The sequence below is a fragment of the Blennius ocellaris genome, assembly GCF_963422515.1.
Source record: "Blennius ocellaris genome assembly, chromosome: 1".
In the NCBI taxonomy this organism is placed as follows: Eukaryota; Metazoa; Chordata; class Actinopteri; order Blenniiformes; family Blenniidae; genus Blennius; species Blennius ocellaris.
Window position 1 is genome coordinate 33,581,685 of NC_137650.1, and position 19,865 is coordinate 33,601,549.

The 19,865-nt window shown below is 42.6% G+C and overlaps 1 protein-coding gene across 1 annotated transcript in view; it reads left to right on the top strand.

Moving 5' to 3' along the window:
- The window catches only part of itga11a (integrin, alpha 11a), a 73,860-nt gene that overhangs the window by 19,942 nt on the left and 34,053 nt on the right, over positions 1 to 19,865 (top strand). The window contains exons 3-10 of the mRNA XM_080500806.1: positions 10,073 to 10,185; positions 10,949 to 11,040; positions 12,294 to 12,408; positions 12,575 to 12,702; positions 14,193 to 14,341; positions 14,435 to 14,579; positions 15,796 to 15,961; positions 16,604 to 16,674. Of these exons, the coding sequence (XP_080356932.1) occupies positions 10,073 to 10,185; positions 10,949 to 11,040; positions 12,294 to 12,408; positions 12,575 to 12,702; positions 14,193 to 14,341; positions 14,435 to 14,579; positions 15,796 to 15,961; positions 16,604 to 16,674 (979 nt within the window). The remainder of the gene's footprint in view (positions 1 to 10,072; positions 10,186 to 10,948; positions 11,041 to 12,293; positions 12,409 to 12,574; positions 12,703 to 14,192; positions 14,342 to 14,434; positions 14,580 to 15,795; positions 15,962 to 16,603; positions 16,675 to 19,865) is intronic.

Genomic DNA, 19,865 nt, shown 5'->3' on the forward strand with positions numbered 1-19,865 from the left:
GACAGTTTCTGTCCGTCCCTGATGGAGCTGCCGAGCCGAGGGGAAGGTCAGGGTGTCAAGAATGTGTGGGACGGACATCTTTGCCCCGCCGCCTCCACCTGGAGAGAGCTCCTGGAAACCTGACGAGACGCCGCCGTTTGTTTTCTCTACGGTCGAGGTGTGACCTTTACTCTGCAGCAAACCCCAGAACTCCACTTGGCTTGTGTCCAACACTGCACAGAAAAGTGTTTTTTCGCCAACCGGCGGGGGCGGCGTGGTCATAAAACAATTTAACCTATTGACTTTGAGTCCAGACACAACACTGCCAGTGTTATTATGTAATTACAGCCACATTATCCCATTAAAATATGCATTTAAACAGGAGGAGTTGAAAAAAAGAGAGTAGAACAGGACTTTTGCTTGTGTCTAAAATCACTCCCTATTAACAACATTGTAATTGACACTTCCGTTACATAGCTACTTTTAGCACAAAGCACAAGTAACTGATTACTTCTGTGAAATGAGTAATGCAGCTACGATTACTGGAGTCAGCTGGAGTGAGTTCATTTAGACTTTTTTTGTATGTAGAAATTGTTGAAGAATTGAAGAAGGGCAGCTTCCTCCTCTAGCATCCAGATTGTAGAGCATCTTCCTCCTCTAACATCCAGATTAAAGAGCATCTTCCTCCTCTAACATCAGATTATAGAGCATCTTCCTCCTCTAGCATCCAGATTGTAGAGCATCTTCCTCCTCTAACATCCAGATTGTAGAGCATCTTCCTCCTCTAACATCCAGATTAAAGAGCATCTTCCTCCTCTAACATCAGATTATAGAGCATCTTCCTCCAGTAACATCCAGATTATAGAGTATCTTCCTCCTTTAACATCCAAATTATAGAGCATCTTCCTCCTCTAAGATCCAGATTATAGAGCATCTTCCTCCTCTAACATCCAGATTATAGAGCATCTTCCTCCGCCAACATCAGATTATAGAACATCTTCCTCTTTTAACATCAGAGCATAGAGCATCTTCCTCCTCTAACATCCAGATTATAGAGCATCTTCCTCCTCTAACATCCAGATCATAGAGCATCTTCCTCCTCTAACATCCAGATTATAGAGCATCTTCCTCCTCTAACATCAGATTATAGAGAATCTTCTTCCTTTAACATCAGACTATAGAGCATCTTCCTCCTCTAACATCAGATTATAGAACATCTTCCTTTAACGTCCAGATTATAGAGCATTTTCCTCTAACGTCCAGATAAACGAGCATCTTCCTCCTCTAACATCCAGATTATAGAGCATCTTCCTCCTCTAACATCAGATTCTAGAACATCTTCCTTTAACTTCCAGATTATAGAGCATTTTCCTCCTACTACCTACCAGAGTTAATTTAGTGGGAGTTGGACACTTTTTAATCCACATTTAATTCTTCACATCTCGTACTCCAGCGAAGACGCCGGACCTTGCCGTGCGCAGACTCACTGTGTGGAAAGCAGCACGTTTGGTGGTGAAAGCATGACTCGACAGTTGTCAGCGATAATCTGAGACAACAAAGAGCGTGACTCAGCGCTCACTTCATGTTCAGTGGCACCGCGCTGATGTTTCACAGACCCCCCCCCCCCCCCCCCCCCCCCCACGACCCCCCCCTCTACACTCGTTTTACTTTGATGCTATGATAGCATGCTAATTGCTGCTCATTTCCAATAAACACAAAGTCGGAATGAGACTTGCAGACCAAAGAAGTGTAAACACGGAGGGGAATCTTATTGAGGGCACCCAGAGATGGAAAGTAAAAGGATCGGCAGAGGAATCAAATTTGACCCGGGGGCAACGTGAATGTACCAAATTTTTTGACTTGTAATTGTTGTTGAGTCGCCGCAAATGTCAAGCACATGGCGACGCGCGAGGAAAAGTCGAAGTCTTTGGTGAATCATCAGTCTGGAACCAGAACCACTCTCTGTGGCCGTCCTTGTACATTTTTTTTTGGATAAGTTATTTCTCCTTTTAAAGGCTTTGTTATGGAGAATCGAAGCACCAAACGGCGAAGGAGGGGGGGGGGGGGGGGCTTTATAGGTCACGGTCAGACTGGAAACCGGGAAAATTGTGGTTCCTGGACCGAATCTGAATCCCGAAGCCACATGTCATCATCATTATCGTCGTCGTCGTGAGTTAACATTAGGATGGGAACATTGCACTCGATGAGGTAAAAGAGCAACAGAATACTCATGGGGTGGCTATTCTAGGTCAAGTTTAAAGTTATGTGCTCGCTATTTTGGATGAATCTTTATTTCAAACAGGAAATGTTAAAAAAAAAAAAAAAAAAAAAAAAGCAAGTCACAGAAAATATGCTAAAATTCAAAAACTTTGAATACAAATTTTGCAGTTTTCAAACAAAATTCCAGCCATTATAGCTCATTAATGATGTTATGATGACTAAGTCTCTGAAAAGTGACCTTTTTAAACTACATCCATGGATAAAACTGAACAGTGAAGACTTCGTTTTGTTCCCTTTTGCTTCACAACACATCAGTGGAGCCTTGTTGGGCTCCATCCAGCAGGATCATGAGCCACTTGACCCGGAATTCGCTAATGTGCAGATCAGTCCGTGTGTAGTTGCTCTGCTGCGACCTTTCGACCTTGGCGGGAGGCCGGCCCGGCTCCGCTTCTGCTATAAAGTGGTGTCGAGTGTCGTCCCTCTAGCTCTTCGGCTTCCCGCTGTATTCACCGAGGCTTCGCCGGGAATGTGTTTGGTTTAACGTGCAACCGGCTGTTTAATGCTTGAATTCGGTGAGAAATAAACCCAGACGACGGCTGAAGGTTGATGGACTTTTGCTTATGTGGTGCATTTTACAGCTCCTGCAGCCGTCACACACACACGATAGTTTGGTATTTATAGCAGACTTCCATCAAAATTAAACTTTAATTTATTTCAAAAAAATATTTTTTATTATTATTACTTCCGTGTCCCTTTATTTTCACAGAAAAACAATGTGTTTAGCATGTCATAACATGAATAAATTTAAATCAAATATAGAAAAAGCTGTCGTCTACATGTTGTAGTTCTATGTGTAGAAAAACTGTCAGCTGGCCTGTTAAAGTAAACTACAAATAACTGTCCCACAAGGAGCACACATCCTGTTATATTTTGAATATATTTCCATAATCATGATTGTGCATTATTATATACATTATATAATTATATTATTTAAAAATCTATATCATGTATTCATACTTTGAATTGATAATTAGCCTTAACCCCTTGATGTATTGTGTGACCTATATTCAGGCATCAAGGGGTTAATATAATAGTGTTTATATATTTTATTTAATTATGGAGAACGGGTTGGATTTAATGTTTATACTTCTTCCCACTCCTTTTTGGACTCGCGAAATTGTTCTATTTATCTACTGTCACTGTTTGATTGGTAAAATGTCTTTGTTTTATTAGTGTGCATTGTTGATTTTGATATTACAGTTTGTTCAAAAGGTCATGAAATGAAATAACCTCACTTAAGTACGCATTTCTATTTGACTCTATACTCTAATTCAACTCCGGTTAAAATGACTCTTGCAGAAATTCCTTCGTTTATACCAGTTGATATTTATATTTTCTTTGTAAATTTGATTTTACTTTTCAAGACGCAGTTGTTGTTTACCTTTAAGTATGTTTCTTATTTGCACATGATGGCAAATTATGTAAATGAACATCTGCTCACAAAGGTTTTACATCGAGAAATAGTTTTGTTGCACTGTTCACAAACTTCATAATCTTAAAAATCAATGTAAAAAAGATCGCAATACGAATGCTACTCCTATTTTTAAAAACCAACTGTTAATAGTGGATTCGATTATTAATATTAAAGTTCATGTTCGCTGTGAATCCAGTGTCTTACTGGTTTGCGTCCGACTGCCGACAGTCAGAGTTTCCGACGTGACACTTGTCGGAGATCTGATCACATGACGAAGCCTCCAGTTCCAACTTTCCCTGACAATCCTCGTCCGTCTACAGAACATTCATCACACGACTCTGGACTGACACACGTTGTTCTGCGACTCCGCCAGCTGGACGCCTTCACAGTCAAACGCCGCGATTGTTGGACCGCTTTCACCCCGGAGGTGCCGTCGGCTGGAGGCGCTGTGTTTGTACGGGTTGTATTATATGTACAGTGACGTGGAATTCTGCAGTCGGTTAGCATCGGCTGCAGGCGCTTCCAGTGTTTCTGCTGAGAGACGGTGAAACCTGGGGCCAGTGCGAAACGGTCCTCGTGACAACAATGCGGCGCTTGGCTGAAGACATCTGGAGGTTTTTTTCTCTTTTTCTTCTTCTTTACTGCGAGAATATCACGTGATGCACAGACGCACATCATGGGATGTGGCGTTAAACTCCGAACCAGTAAACCAGGGGTTTTCAACCTACAGGCGCTTTATGGAATTCTGTTGCTCCCGTTTCTAGAAAATCCAGTTTCACCTGCATGACGATGAGTCCAAAAACCTCCAGAACTGAAAGAAAAGCACCAATCCTGCAGTGAAATGCTCCAACGTTTACACGGCAATATTTTGCAGCGTTTTCTTTTGTGGGTTTTTTTTCGAAAAGTTTTGTGTTTACGCAGCAAAACGAAGGAAGTCGGTGCTGTTGTTTGTTTTTGTGATGAAACCACACACACACACACACACGCATGTGTGCTTTAGAAAAAACGTTGCTTTTTCCATGCAGACAGAGTGGGAACATTTTCGAAAAGTTGCACCTTGAGAGCCGATTTCAAAAAAACTTGTTTTCTCCCAAAGTGGCCAGCGTTTTTCAGTTTTCATTAAATAGCTTGCCATGTAAACGGGGCATTAGTTTGCATACGTCTAGAATTAAAGGGTTAAACCACATTCCAGTTACAGTTTTTGCTTTTCGATTTTCATATCTTGAAAACGCTCCAGATGACCTCCATTTCCTCTCACACAAAGTCATTTAAACCGACGTTTGATTGAGGACGTGAGGCCGAGCCGGGCGAGGCACAGATACTGAGGATATTGACGTTTTCATTGGGAGTGAGGAGGACCGAGAAATTAAAAATGAAGACGTCAGAGGGACAGATCAGCTGGAGAGGAGAGACGGCGGACATACTGGTCACGCATTAAATTTCACGGCTCACACACAAGCGCAATTCTATCTCGAGTGGGCCGAAGCGGTGAAGTAGTACCATAATAAGTCTTTGTTTGTTGTGGTCCACAGTTCACGTGATGAAAATGCTTCTATTTTCTCGAACAATTACACAGAAAATGGCTATTATTTCAACATAACACTACTATGGGTGTTTTTTTTTTTTTTTCAAACTCACCCTGACGGCACGGCTCGGAAGAAAATGCTGTTCGATTGATTTCATGGCAGCGCGGCTGAAATCTCCGCTCTGGTCTCAGTGTTGTTGTGCGTGCCGCTCTTAAGTAATGTGTTTTTTCAAAAAATCAATGATTTCTGAACCGATTGATGACATTTTTACTATTTTCTTGGTGGTTTGGCTGCATTGAAGCCTCTGTAGAATATTACGTCCTTGAAATGCACGAAACGAATCACCATTGTGCTCGCAATCACTGAACTATATAAAAACCTTCTTCTTGTTTTTCTTGTTATTAGATGTTGGATTAACTCTTTCTGCCTCCGTTCCTTGATTTTCAGTCATGGTACTGATGTTTTTTTGTTTTTTTTTCCCTGAGACATTATAGGGGAGTGAGTTTCTCTTTCACTATCTTCCCACCACAACAGGATCTTTGTTGTCCAGACAGCTAATATTGACCACCTGGAAATAAACTCAGCCTTCTTCTCACACTGTCTGCAGAGTTCCTACATTTCATCAGGGAGCAAAAGATTAATTTCTCAGTTTATCCAGTAAAGGTAGCAGCACTTGGACTCTGACTTGTTTTTTTAAATAAGTGGTCAGATTCTCCACCTTCAACTTAAAAAAAAAAAAAAAAAAAAAATTCTCAGCCAATCACAGACCAGCTCACTCTAACGGTTCAGGAGACACTAAAGAGTCAGAACTATCAAATAGAATCACTGAACATCATCATTGCATCAAGAACACAACTGCAGAGACTTTGCACTTATTTTTGTTATTTTCCTGAGTAAAAAGACATATAGGCATGAAGCCCCGCCCCTTTTTTCAATCAATCAATCAATTAATGACTTTATTTGCCATTTGTTTATTTGTCTTGGGGAATTTAAATTATTATTTATAAAAAAATAAATAAACAGATGAATAGTGCCACAACCAACAACTCGTAATCAGTAATTTGATTACTTTTTGTGGCAACATTGCTTGGTAGTTTTATTTTGACAGTCACTATTAATAACAATCCCAACTTGGTCGCGTGTCCACGAGAATGTCTGTGTTCTCTCATCGTTATTGTTCACGGCGTGTTGTTCTCTCCGCTCGTGTGTCTGGTTCCAAGACAAAAACAACCGACAGCGCCCACTAGTGACCAGCATGCCAACTACATCGTTTTAAGCCTTTCTGCCGTTTCTTTTTTTTTTTTTTTACTTTATTTTTATTTCTTTTTTAATAATAATCATGAACATGAGAAATCACGTTACAGAACCTTCCAATGACAGCAAGACAGCATATACATGACAATGTAAGAAAAATAACAATAATAATACTATGACAACAGAACCGATATGAGACAAATACATAAAAAAGATGGCCAATTAAGACATTACCGTGTCGTGAAGGTGACCATTCAGTTCGACAGGTGTTTTTCTATAGGGAACCATTTTCTACTGTAGTTTTGCCTTTAAAGCCTCCATTCCATACGCCTCTCTCACTTTTTGTTTCCATTGTCCCACTGCTGGTGGCTGAATTCCTCCACTTTATTGTCACCATTTTCCTTGCAGTCATCAATAGTATATGTAACAGGTGCTTTTGATTTTTTTGTAAACTTGTTCTCGCGAGTCAAATCAAGAAGAAACTGGCCTGGCGTGTACGGTCCGCCTTTCTGTCGTTCCTGTACGTCGTATTTAAGATGTCGCTGTGTAAATGCAATTTTTTTTTTTTCTGAAAGCAAAAGGCAAAAAGAAGTCATTTTCACTGGGGGCGTCACGTAAACGGCGTTGAAGACGGTTAATGTGTCAGGAGAGGAGGCAGGTGAGCCGATGTGGTGCCTCCTGAAGAACAGACCCCCCCCCTCCCCCCCGACATAAAGGAAACTCACTGTGAAGTCAAGTGCAGGACCGACTCCTCACGAACCCGACGTCACCGAGGAAGAATGCCTCTTCACTTCGTGGCTCCCAGCAGATGTACTGATCCCGGAGCCGCCTGTTGACGGCTGCAATCCTCTTTCTTTATTTCAAAAGTCCCGGCGGCCCTCGCCGACTCTGCGATTCCCCTCAAAGTGTCGCTTCAGCTGCGACTGGCAGATTTTTGAAACCTCGCGGTTGGGAGTGGATGGAAACCGTGAGCGCGACTCCCAGCTGCAGAGGTTCGGCACCTGCTTTTCGCGTTTTACATACATCCACCATATATTATTGGTGATTTGCATTCCTTGGCTGACGCCTTGTTGTTAGAGACCGAAGTATTTATCCTCCTCGCCAAGAAATACATATTCATGAACCCTTCGGGCCGAAACCCGGTGACTCTAGAGCAACAGCAATTGCCTGATTGCACACATTTTTAATCAGTTTTGTGAATTTTTATTTCAATTTCACTGTTTCAGAGACATTTGTGTCTGGAAGATAAATGGCACCTTTGATTGAGGCGCCTCACTGACGATGAAATATGTGGGGGTTTTTTGGGGGGGTGACTCAGTCTGTTATTAGGTTTTCACTTCAGGATAAATGATGATCATTTAATAATTCCCTGATTTCCACCATTTTGGACACTTTCAGGTCTTCATCCCGCAGTTTCTGTTTTCAGTGTTTTCGTACGAATGGCCTCCTTCATACATATGTGTGTTTAAAGAGATTTTTCCCAATTATCAAAGGGACTTCATTAGTTCATGTTGCTGTTTCCTTGAGCAGACTGGCTGGTTGATTGACTCGAGTTGACTTCATTCAATTCCTCTGCGATACCTGGTCAAGTTTCAATATGCATGATTCGTGCAGCTGATCCAAAAACTGCTGCTGCGCTCATGAAATGTCATTATGCAGCTAAAAAAAAGAAGAAAATTAAAATAAAATGTAGTAAGTTTATCAAAACACTAAACAGATTAGAGTATAGAGTCAAATAAAAATGCGTACTTAAGTGAGGTTATTTCATTTCATGACATTTTGAACATGCTCAAACTGTAATATCAAAATGTTTAATTTAATACATTTTATTTATCAGTGCCTTTCAGGACAGTCATGGTCTGTGTACACAATGAACATGTTAAAATACCCTTAAAAGTAGTAATAACATAAAAAAATAAAAAAATAAATTCAGGCATTTGCGGAACACAAACATTCGGTGTTCTGTGAATCCCACACATCTGTTAAATTGTCTATTAAATTTCCCCCAGAACTGTTGATGTTCGTGCAATTAAACCACACACACACACACACACACACACACACACACACACACACACACACACACACACACACACACACACACACACACACACACACACACACACGCACAGAGAACAGTACGCTGCCAATATTAACTATGGTGAGTACACAGACATTTTATATCGACAAACAACTGAGCATCTACTGAGCATGTGCAGTAGATGCTCAGAAAACTTCCCTGTTCCCCCGTTTCCTCAGACGGAGTTACAGGTTTTGTTGAGAAGTTCCACCTGAGGAGCTATTTTTTTTCAGTGGCTCCATCACCATACAAAGTGACGCCCAAAACACAAAGTTTTTCCTTTTTTTTCCCACCGTATTGTAAACGGTGCCCAAAAAGAAGCAGCAGATCTTTTAAATCCTGTTGAGGTTTTACCACCTGCAGCAGTGAGCTCTGGCTGTATATAGTATGTTTATTGTACTTTATTCTACACTTTGCCCCCCCCCCCATCATAGTTTAATTTCCTTGTATTTCATCTTACTGTATACTTTGCTCCCCTTAGAACTTATTATACTTTATTATAGTTTGTGATTTTTATCTTATTTTTTTTAGTCCTATTTTATTTAATTTACTTATTATTACTCTTACTGTAAATACTTTTGGCCCTTAGAGTTCTTGATAGTCATTGTATATAAGAGACCTCTATTCTTACCTAACTGTTTGCACATTTCTTGTCTTTCCTACTCATGAGTTCCCTTAAGAGCAGAATGGAACAAGGAAATTTCTCCTCTGTGAGATCAATAAAGGCTTATCTTATCTTATCTTATCTTATCTTATCTTATCTTATCTTAGCTTATATGATCTTCTCTTTCACCTCCCTTTTGTCTTGTGACCCCGACAGTTCCAGGAAGCAGGAACAGCCTGTTAGCAGGGGCTTTTCCAGACGCTCTGCAGGCTCTTTTAATAACTCAGATGTTATTAAAGTCTGAGGCCGATATAAGTTGAGTGGTTTTCATTGATGATGGAACCTTCCCTCTCTGTCTGCTTCCAGCCACTACCTCGCGTCAACAAGGGGCTTTCCCAACACATTGTCGTCGTGTATTTATTGCAAGGGGTTTATAAGTGAGTTTCTTTATATTGTTTCTGACTGAGAATATTTTCAACCCTCTCTGGGAATCGTCTGCCCCGACAGAAGAACCTCACACCTCCACATCAACGGCAACAAAATATGGTCACAACAGGTGCAGTGATAAACGTAGAATCAGTGTTTTTCACATTGCATGATATTATAGTTAATTTGAGAATAATCACCGGAATAATGTGAATGACTCACGGAAGAGGAACGACTTGTACATTCAAGAACGGTGTGCAACTCTTTGTGTTGAGTCCCATCCAGCAGCTCCAACCTCATATTCATAGTTAATTACCAGAAAAGTGGAGGTTTGCAGTGTTCTCAGTGAGGCCACGTCCGTGAGTCATGGACGTTTTTAGCCGTGTTCAGGGTAACGGAAAGTTCAGAATCCACAGAAAAAGACATTCTGAGAATTGTCCAAATGCAGAACCTTGGTTCTGACTTGTGATTTTTTTTGTGTGTGTGTGTGTGTGTGTGTGTATTTGTAGGTTGTTGGTGGGTGCTCCGTATGAAATGAACGGCCCGTACCAGACGGGGGACGTTTACAAATGCTCGCTGAGCAGGAGAATCAATGGGAACGGCTGCTCCAAGCTCAACTTAGGTATGGTACCTGGGGGGGGGGGGGGATGCACAACATCTGGATGCATGTGACTGCACGTAACGCATCGGCGTTTATACTGCTTCCCTTTCCAGCGCGGACGCCTGTGAGCATGTTGGCGACATGTGCCAGACGGTTCTGCGGCGACCGAACCAGCCATTCCACCTCTTTATGATTTTCCTTAATGGTTTATGTACATTTCCACATGTGTGTGTGTCCCCGCACGTTTTACTGCCTCACACGGGCCCGCATGTGGCGCGTCGGTCAGGTACAGATTCCAGCGGATGTTGACGCTGCTTTGATTAGCCTCACATCCCAGACGGGCGGCGGGTGGCGGGTGGCGGGCGGCGGGCGGCGGGTGGGGAGGGGGTTCGTATGTCGGCATGTCTCAAAAAGACAGGAAATAAGCGTTTGGTGGATTGTTCTTGGAAATAAATCTTATAGCATTGGAAAGCATGATATCCATGCATCCATTAGGATTCACCTGAACGGGTCGTCAGTCCATTTGCGATCTAGAAACTATAAGGGGGGGGGTGCAGCAGAACTCCTCTGACTGGCTTAATGACATGTTGACATGCAGAACCTGGATACAACTTATTGCATTACTTAAAACGACACCTGTTAAAACACGGTGTCGTTTTAGCAGGTTTTCCACGTGCAGGAGACTTAAAAGAAGTGATCCACCAAACACACAAGTCCTTACTTTTTGTACTACGGTTTATATGTGCGATCGTTAGAGATCCTCTGAAATTCACTTTTCCTCAAGGAAGGATATCTTTGACCAACGTGTCAGAACGAAAGGACAAGATGAGGCTGGGGATGACGCTCACGTCCAACCCAAAGGACAACAGCTTTGTGGTGAGTCCCGGACGTCCGTCTTCCGTACGTCTTGATCTCGCTTTGCAGACGCAAGCAGGGCCGGCTGACTGAACACCCGACGGGACATTTAAACCCCATTTACAAGACATTTAAAATTTAAATCTCGTTGTGAATGGCCGTTTCCTCAACAGAAACGGAAAAAGGTGCACCCAAGCATTTCTTTCTTAAGGAATGAATTGAGTTTTGTTCTCATAATAGATTATATATGGTGGGAGAACCAATCATGATGGATATATACTGCACACTGTGAACCCGAACAAGCTCACAGAACTCAAAACTTTTTGTGTAACAGACGACACAAGAATGTTTAAGTGGTGTCGTTAAATGTTTAAAGTTAACATAATATATTATTTGAATATTTTATTTTACATGTTCTCCTGGGACTCATGACAACTTTGTTGTCTGTCAGGACAAATGCCCATACCACGTCAGTGTTTCTGCCGTTTCCGTGGAAACAGACGTCGTTTTCAACTTTTTAAACAATGTTTTAAACTTTTGTGAAGCAAAAACACAAAAACAATTTTCACTTGAAACGTTGTCGTTGTGAACAGTGTGCCTCACGCCGTGGATTTACTGTCTGCGAGACGGGAGCGCCGACCACAACCCATATTATGTGTATAAACGATAAATGTCGTGCTGCTGCAGAAAAACGTAATCGTGAAGCTCGCAGGGATGTGAACGGTGAAAAAAAAAAAAGGGAAAATCCCACAAGAATTTCTTTTGATTACACGCTTGTTGAATTACCGCCGTCTTCGCAGAAGTTGTCACACAGCATGAAGCGAGCGTTTTGTTCTACACTGGGTTTAGCGACGACGCCTGGAAGCGTTGTGCGGGTCATTTCAAGGAATGGGTGTCGAACAATAAGGCCTGCGGGACAAAAAAAGCAGCCGGCAAGAGGCTCCATTACAAATAAACAAACCACAAAGCAAATTGGAGACATTTCAAGTATTTGTATTTTTTTCTTCCTCTACAAATCTTTAGCGGAGGTCAAGACTTTCTACTGTTTATCAAAGCATGATTTTGGACTGTGTGAGGATCTTATCCAACATGCACATGGAAAACATGCAGATTTGTGACGGCGACAGTTCAAACCATGTGTCCTGGCAGCACGTTATTGTGAACGACCTCAGGAAATACACAGCATCATCTCAGAATCTTTCAAACTTTCAAAAGAAAAAGATGTGTAATAACAGTTTTTTTTATTGTTTTTATTTTACTCCCCCTCCTCTCAGGCCTGCGGGCCGCTGTGGTCGTACGAGTGTGGCAGCTCTTATTACAGCACGGGGATTTGCTCCAGAGTCAACGCCAGCTTCAAGTTCTCCAGAACGATCGCGCCGGCATTTCAGAGTGAGCTTTAAAATTTAAAAGAGAGAAAGAAAAAAAAGACACCCCGAGATTCATCTGCGTTAACATCAGGGGGCTTATTCCCTCATTATTCCCTCAGTCGGGAACATCTGGTTCGCTCCGCTGGCGCTGCTGATTAAAGCTCATCTCTTCACACGTCTTTTTCCAGGGTGTGAAACTTATATGGACATCGTGATCGTTCTGGACGGATCCAACTCCATTTACCCCTGGTATGAAGTTCAGGCTTTTCTCATCAACGTCCTGCAGAAGTTCCATATTGGACCGGGTCAGATTCAGGTGAGAAACGAAAGGACTGAAACCTGGAAGGACGGAAATCGGTCGATCCAGCACACTGTGTCCAAACCTGAACGTTGACGAAACACAAGATCAAATCAAACCAAATCAAATTGTATTTGTATAGCCCTTTACAATAACCCAGTGGTATCCAAAGTGCTTTATAACAAAGCTATAAAAACAATACATTAAGAAACAAATACAAGAATAATACATAAAAACAATACATAAAACACAGGTGCTGACTATGGGAGGTGCGACAGCGCTGCAGGTTGTTGGAAGCCTTCCAGAAATTCATTTAAAAAAAAAAACCCAGAGCATACAGATTAACTACACTGCCCTAGACAGAGTTAAAAGCCAACCTAAAAAAGATATGATATTGAGGTGTGCACAACCTATTCTATCAAGCTAAAGTGGTAAATTTACCTCTCACTGACTCCTTATTCATTTTGCATAGACGGGTCAGCCATAACATTAAGACCACCTGCTTAATTATGATTGAATGGTCTTTGAGAATTCAGAGAGAGCAGCATGAGCTCCAACCTCCAGGGAATTATATTCATGACAAGAGCTAAAGCAGAGCAAATGCGTTGAATTCAGACAAGAAGGTTTGTGGACTGAGGTGGGTTGGCAGGCCTTCAGGGACGAACAAGGTGGGAAGGGATGCATGAATTAAATTCCATTCCTATACCGCCAAATACAACAAAGTCATTTCACGGCACTGTTGCAGAGGAAGATTCCACTTGACCAAGTAGAGGAGACGGTGGGAAGAAAAAAACTCAGTTTTAACAGAAAGAAACCTGCTGAAGTCGACTGCTTTTGTCTTTTGTTGAGGCTAAAGTGAAGAATACTGTGTTATCTTGTGGACTATAAATCGCAATTGTCACAAAACACATCATGAAAAGAAAAAAAAAACTATTCAAGTATTACTGGTTAATAAGAACTTTTATTTGTCCATTTTCAAATGTATACATTGATAATCCAGGTCCATCAGCTGTCGTTCCAGAACCTTCTGTAAATGTATTTTGTTGTATTTTTACCGCACTATGATTCTTCACTCTAACAGTTCCTCTGCTATTCTCCACAAATTTCTCACAAACTGAACTCTTTCTGCCCTCTGTTTATCTTTATTTATTGCGTTCTTTAATACGGGTTGAATGTATCTTTGTAATGTAGGTTTTTCTGGGTTGTAGCAGCATTCTGCTGTCATACAGTGACAACTAGTGGCCACAGACGAATATGAAAGTTGCTTCACCAGCCAAACCAGCAAATAAAGGTGTGACTCATAGGCCAGAAAATACGGCAATCATACGGAATTCATCAAGAAAAAGGTAATGGTTCAAATAGACAAATAAGAAAACCGCTAGAATTGAGCTTAGACTATTGAATTAGAAGCTAGCGTAGCGTGTAGGAGATACGCCATGAATACCATCGAAGACAGATTCGTGTCTTGATTGAGTCGAGATATAGTCAGCATGGATTTTTCTGCGCAGGTCGGAGTCGTGCAGTACGGAGAGAAGGTGGTCCACGAATTCCGACTGAGCGACTACAAGTCGGTGGAGGAAGTGGTGAAACGGGCGCGCAGCATCAACCAGCGGGGAGGCGAGGAGACCAACACGGCTCTTGGCATCAGCAAGGCGCGGTACGGTATTTCCATTCATTAAAACACACACACACAAAAAAAAAAAATCCTCATGCGCCGTAGTTTTGACTCAGCTGGAACGTCGTCCCACAGCTCGCAGGCCTTCAAGCAGGGCGGCCGGCGGGGAGCCAAGAAGGTGATGATCGTGATCACCGACGGAGAGTCGCACGACAGCCCCGACCTCCAGCAGGCCATCGAGGACAGCGAGAAGGACGGCATCACCCGATACGCCATCGCCGTGAGTCCGTCAGTCGTCCGATACAAACTGCCACGTCGCCTCAAGACGTCACGGCCGTTCACAAGCTCCTGATTTGGGCTGGAAGAGTCAAAACTTTGAGTTTGAGCTCTGCAGCGTAGCGAGGCGACCCGATGGGGAATCGGTTGAAACGCAGTGGAAGTGCAGTTAAAGGTGTAAATGATCTCCTCCAGACCTCAGAGGCCTTTGGTTTGTTTTCCGCCGCCGGCAGCAGTCCTCCACCGCGGGATGATCTCAAGCCATTTGGCTCACAACCAACTGGGACTGGAGAAAACCAAAGAGCGTTCATGTCGGGGCGTTATGAGGCTCTTAAAGTGCGACAGGTTTATCGTGCCGGTTGACGCTTCAGTGGGAGATTTTGGTTTTCTAGGGCAACTCCTCGCAAGTTTTATTTGTTACGTACAAATTGTTGAATTAAAAAACTAGTTTTTGTGGTTTTGGAAGAAGCAACACGTGCAGATGGAAACATTTTGATCATGAAATGTTAAATGATTTCATGCCATGTCATGAGATGCCAGTTAGTTTTTTGTTTAGTTTTTTTAACACTCCAAAATTATCCCTTAAGAACTTTATAACTCATAATCCTTCACACTCTCATTATGTTCCATTTACATGTGGTGAAATATGTTGACAGTCTTTCTTCTGATAAAAATTACAGACTTTTCTGCAATTTTGTCTTCAAACTTCAATTTAATCTCTTGTGGGCGGGACTGGTAAAATAGGGTTATATATATTATAGTTTTTCTTTGCTATGGCATAAAGTATATCTGATAAAATTGACTGTTTTCATAAAAACAAACAATTAGTACAGAAAATGACTCTTAATCTCAACATAAAGCCAATTTTAATGAAACTTTCTGGTGTAAAATAAAGTGAAATGTCAGACCGATTTTCCTAAATCTGTTGTATTGTGGGTATTTTCACCAACTGTCCATGACAGCATGGCTTTGAGGCTTTGAGGCTTTGAGGCCTGTTATCAATGAGGTAGTTGGCTTTCATGGCAGCGTCCCTGATATCTCACCTCTGGTCTCGCTCTGTCTCCATGCTTTCTTTGAAATATAATAATAATAATATACCCTCGGTGTACCGAGACTGGAGCTCTTTCATCTCACGGCACAATATCTTCAGTGGCTCACCTCTCATTGTACCACAGTGCACGGTATCACGTCTCCACACACCGACCGTCTCGTCCTTTCAGGTGCTCGGCTACTACAACCGCCGAGGAATCAATCCCGAGGCCTTCCTCAACGAGATCAAGTACATCGCCAGCGACCCCGACGACAAACACTTCTTCAACGTGACGGACGAGTCGGCGCTGAAGGACATCGTGGACGCTCTCGGAGAGCGCATCTTCAGCTTGGAAGGTTTGGAAGGAAAATCATGAATTATTTCTCAAAATAATTCGTGTTCAGAAACTGGAATCATTTGAGTTCAAAACCACTCAGAAACCCACATTTTCAGAACTGTCTGGAGCTCCATTGACTTGACAGTGTTTTCAAGTGAAAACCGTGAAAATGAAAAAACTTTTGTGGGTCCATTCACTGAAGACGCAACTTTTTGAAAACGCTCCGTCTCTGAGAAAACAAGTAAAAAAAAGTTGCGTTTTCCACTGAGACTCACCGTATTAACAATCCGAATTGTCCACAAATGTCCACGTACTCCCATTGTTAACGTTTCTCGCGTATTGTGATCTGCGCGCATGCATGTGTGTGTCGTTTCATTACAAAAACACACAACAGCACCAACTCGTGGCCCGGCATGCTAGCTCCATCGTTTTCAGCATTTCTGCTGTTTCTGTGTGAACAGACATCGTTTTCAAAGCGTTTTATCTCGAAACATTGCCGCGAAGACTGGGCTCAAGTATTCATCTCGTCTTCTATGTCCAGTTCTGTTTTACTTTTTTTTTTTTTTTTTTTAACTCCTGGCATCGTGAGGCTCTCGGAGCCTTCAGCTCCGTCCGTCTCGTTCTGCCTCCGCCGCACCTGAAGCCTGACTTGTTTCCGCAGGAACCAGTAAGAACGGGACGGCGTTTGGCCTCCAGATGTCTCAGGCCGGATTCTCCTCGCACCACGTGGAGGTGAGTCCCACCCTGTCGTCTCCTCCACCTGTCGCCCTCCACCCGGAGGTTCCTGCACGGCGGCCTCGCAGGCTGAGCTCATCCTGATTTAGGAGCCGCTGACAGCGCAGACAGGCCTTTTTCCACTTCAGCCAGACAGCGATGGGAAATAAGACACCGCTTCTTCCCACGGGAGACGGATCAGGGAGGCAGGTTTCTTTTTTTTTCTTTCTTTTTTTTTTTCAAACTTCCTCGAAGGTTTTTCACTGCATTGAAGTGCAGAGAGTCGCAGAAGATAAAACACTTTCTCCTGCTCTGTACCTGCTCTTTATGCCAGATTGTTGATTTTCATTCTTTTTTTCCCGACTCTCTGGACCAAAAATATTTCAGCTGAATCATCATCATCATCATCATCATCATCATCATATTGCTTTCTTGCGTAACATATGAAGGAAGTACAGATAGATGGTTTTCACCTCGCTGACATGTTTCAGCCGCGTCTGCAGTCTTCTTCAGAACGTCTTCTGATGTCATTGTGACCCCCAAAAAAAACCCATCCTGTCGGTGTCGGCAAATGTTATTTCTTCGACAAACGTAGTTTCCAGCAGATTGCATTATGGGTGTTTTTACAAACTCTCTCTGACAGCATGGCTTTGAGCCTAGCGCTAGTCTGCCTGTTTTGCGATATCTCAGCTTGGGTTTCCGTGTTGTGTTGTGTCCACTACTCTAAAGAAATTTAAAAAAAAAATTTTTTTTGATTGTTTTGGCCAGATTTGAGCTTCTTGAGGGCCGTTTTTGGCCCACGGGCCTCATATTCAACACCCCTGCTTCTGATTCCCCCGATTTTTCCAGTTTGACTTCACAGGGTGATTTGTTTGAGGGGAAATAAATATATTTAAATATACGGCAGAGTTTGCAGCTGGGTGGCAGGAACGGCTGGAAACTGTGTCCACAAGGCCGGATTCCAGAGATGCTCGACAGCACCAACCTGAAAGCAGGGGAGCTGCTTGGAAGGAATGTCGGGGGCTTTAAAAGGAGAAAAACAGCCCTCGGAGGACCAGATGGTTTTACTGAATGTGACGCGGGCCAACTCTGAGGGATGCTTATGTCATACATATACTGTGCATACACTGCAGATCCTCCATCTGCAGGGAGGGGTGGAGGGATCTGGTCTACATGCCCCCCCCCCCACAGTTATGATGAAATGCCTTTCCAACATAGTGATTTTGTTTTTCACTAGAATTCTGAACAGAAAAACTTCAAGTAAATGTTTTCTGAGCTGCCATCGTCTTTCACAAATAACTCCAAACTCTCCCTCGGAGTCGTAAACTTTGGTCGAATGAAGGATATCAGATGTCTCCAAAACAAAACGTATTAATTTCAGTGGCTGACATAAACAGTGAGTGACGTGTCGACAGCTTGCTAGTTTGAAAGTGAAAGTTTTTTCTTTTCTTTTTTTTTTTATGAAACATAAAGTCGCAGAGATTTCAGTTCGATAAAATTACCCCAATCGAACTTAAAACTTATTCAAAGACAAATTCCTGTTTACCACCATTTGGGATCACACAGTCTCGGAGCTGGTCGAGGAGTCAGACCACAAAATCTGTGCTGAAGCACAACTTCTTTGCTGGATTAAATCTTCTTAATTTCATCCCGACACAGTGGGTGTGCATGAAAAGTGAGTTATGTTTAAGTTTGAAGAGCACATTTGTTGGAGACGAATAAACCTCCATCGTGGGAAAGTGTGTGTGTGTGTTGTGAAAAGTATGAGCTCAGTGAGCCGGCATCGCCGGAGCACTGGAAAGTCGCAGTGTTTGCGTTTCGGATGCATACATCGCACTTTTCTCCATCTGCTGTTTGTTGACTGGAACCAAACATCTTTAAAAAACAACATCGAGGTCTCATGCCGGCCAAAATGTGTGGCTCAGATCTTATTTGAAGAGCTGATTCCAGTGTTTACCACCATTAAGGAGGAACTGGTGGTGGTGGTGGTGGTGGTGGGGGGGGGGGGTATATATCCCCCGTCCACTGCTGTGTTTTCCTTGCAGACCACAGCTCCGGGTACAGCGAGGCATATGTCCGTACATGCAGCAGCAGAAATAGGTCACTGCTTTATAAGTATGAGCTGTTTTGGGGTTTCGTTCATTCGCCATGGATACCATTTTGACCCAAACAGATAACCGCAGAGGCACGACGCTGCTGCTGCTGCTGCTGCTGCTGCTGCTGGAGAGTGACGTAGTGCGAAACGTGGTGAGCGGAACGGCTGCATGCGCTCCAACACTGGAAAGTGTGTTGTTGGCATATTGTGTACGGCAGGAGTTTGAAAAAAAAAAAAAAAAAAAGAGCTCATTAGGCAGACGAACCCTGCAATTACAGTGTCAGTGATACAAAGTATGGTGAACCGTGGAATATAGAAAATCCCTCCTTCAACCCTTCTCGTGTCTGCAGCTAATTGCACATGATGGTTTGTTTCCTTTGTTCCACGACAAGTTAAAAAGTCACTTCGCGGCGTTTTGTACTTTACTCTCGATTATCATTGTTATTATGTATGAGTGCTTGTCTTTGCTTTATCATTAGGAGAAGAGATGGACTTTAATTGGGGGTTTGTTGTGGTCGTCTAATGCAGTAGTTCCGAAGACTTTTTTTTTTTTTTTTTTCCTGTCAGCCCCGCCAGATAAAAGATGTCGATCCCTCCTCCAAGCTGTCATTTGCCAAATCATTAAAGCCAAACATTGGCGAGTCAATGTGGGTCCTAACTGGGTAAATAGAACAGGAAGATGCACCGTTCTTGTGAAACTGGGGCAGAATTGTCTTCAAACTCAAAGGATTCAGAGTGTCTGCACGTAGTTTCTGGAGATTAAAGATGCAGTACAGTTAAAGTAATACTACGAGTGTCGTAGTACCGGAGAGCAGTCTTGGTCTCGAGATTGCTCTCACATTCCCTTATAGTCTTGGGCTTTGGATGCTCTGGTCTTGGTCTTGACTCGACACTAAATGTCACTTTTATCCATTAGGTGGCAGCACTGAGTTTGTTTGTTTGTTTGTTTGTTTTTTACAGAAAACACTTTTTCGTCATTATATTTTGGTTGTTAATCGGTCAGAGCTGCAGACTCTCTTCGGTTTAATATTCAGGCTGTTTGACCGACGAGATGCTTCATTGATAAATCTGAACAAGCTCCGCGAGCTGGTTAGTGCGCTAATCCATGCTAACT